Source organism: Pygoscelis adeliae, unplaced genomic scaffold (assembly GCF_000699105.1).
Source record: "Pygoscelis adeliae isolate BGI_AS28 unplaced genomic scaffold, ASM69910v1 Scaffold284, whole genome shotgun sequence".
In the NCBI taxonomy this organism is placed as follows: Eukaryota; Metazoa; Chordata; class Aves; order Sphenisciformes; family Spheniscidae; genus Pygoscelis; species Pygoscelis adeliae.
The window spans coordinates 142,930-143,841 of NW_008824671.1; the positions used below are offsets into that span (position 1 = coordinate 142,930).

At 63.5% G+C, this 912-nt stretch overlaps 1 protein-coding gene across 1 annotated transcript in view; it reads right to left on the bottom strand.

The window, feature by feature from the left end:
* APBA3 (amyloid beta (A4) precursor protein-binding, family A, member 3) overlaps positions 1 to 912 on the bottom strand; it is a 10,096-nt gene that overhangs the window by 8,215 nt on the left and 969 nt on the right. The window contains exon 2 of the mRNA XM_009323010.1: positions 286 to 382. Within this exon, the coding sequence (XP_009321285.1) occupies positions 286 to 382 (97 nt within the window). The remainder of the gene's footprint in view (positions 1 to 285; positions 383 to 912) is intronic.

The window sequence follows — 912 nt, forward strand, 5'->3', positions numbered from 1 at the left end:
TGGTTCCCGGCTCCCCTTGCTGTGCGCAGAAGGGGGGTCCCTCCTGGGGTGCCTGTACCTACAGAGGTGCCATCCCAGAGGCCCAGACAAGTGTAGGACAGACAGGGAACTGTTCTGGGAGGAGGAAAGCTGCCGCTCTGCAGCCCAGAGACCTTCCCCGAGGGCCAGGGGAGGAGAGCAGGCTGCACTGCGGATGTGGTGGGTGAGGGCTCCGCACGTCCTGGTCACGCACTTCCATCGCTCCGTCCCGTGCTTGTCCCTTTGTCCTCCCTGCCGTCGCCTCACATCCTCTGCATTCGCCCCCAGGCTCTTTAAGATCCACCTCGGGCCCCCCAAGAAGCTGGAGGAGCTGGACCCCGACTCGATCACGTATTGGAGGCGCCTGCGAAAGTACAACACGTGGCAGCGAAACAAGCTGAAGAAGGGCAAGAAGCTGTAGGCGCTGCAGAGCTCGGGGCGCGGGGGCCGCCCTGAGTGCCAGCATGGGCGGCGCTGGGACCAGCTCCTGCTTTTGGGCTCTTCTTGTTATAAAGTAGTAATAAATCTCTGGTGAGGCTGATAGCTGTTACAGAGGCTGTGCCAAACCCAGGCCCTCGGCAGGCTCGGTGCGGGTCCCCCCTCGTGCCGGGGGCTGGTTGAGGGGCTGAGGCAACACAGGCCACAAATTCTTGTGTATTTGCTAAAACGGAAGCTCAGTTTTTTGCTCGTGGAGGGAGCCTCCGCCGCCAGATGGGTCCTGCTCCCTGCTCTGTCACAGTCTGCACTGCGACGGCTGGGACGTGAGGGCCCGCAGGGGGTGTGTGTAGTGGGTTCGGGGTGGGGAATGACTTCACTGGTGTCGCTGTGTCCCCTGGGGGGGCCTTTGGGGGCTGAGCAGCCTGTGCTCGCCGGGGGCGGGAGGATGGGGGGCCG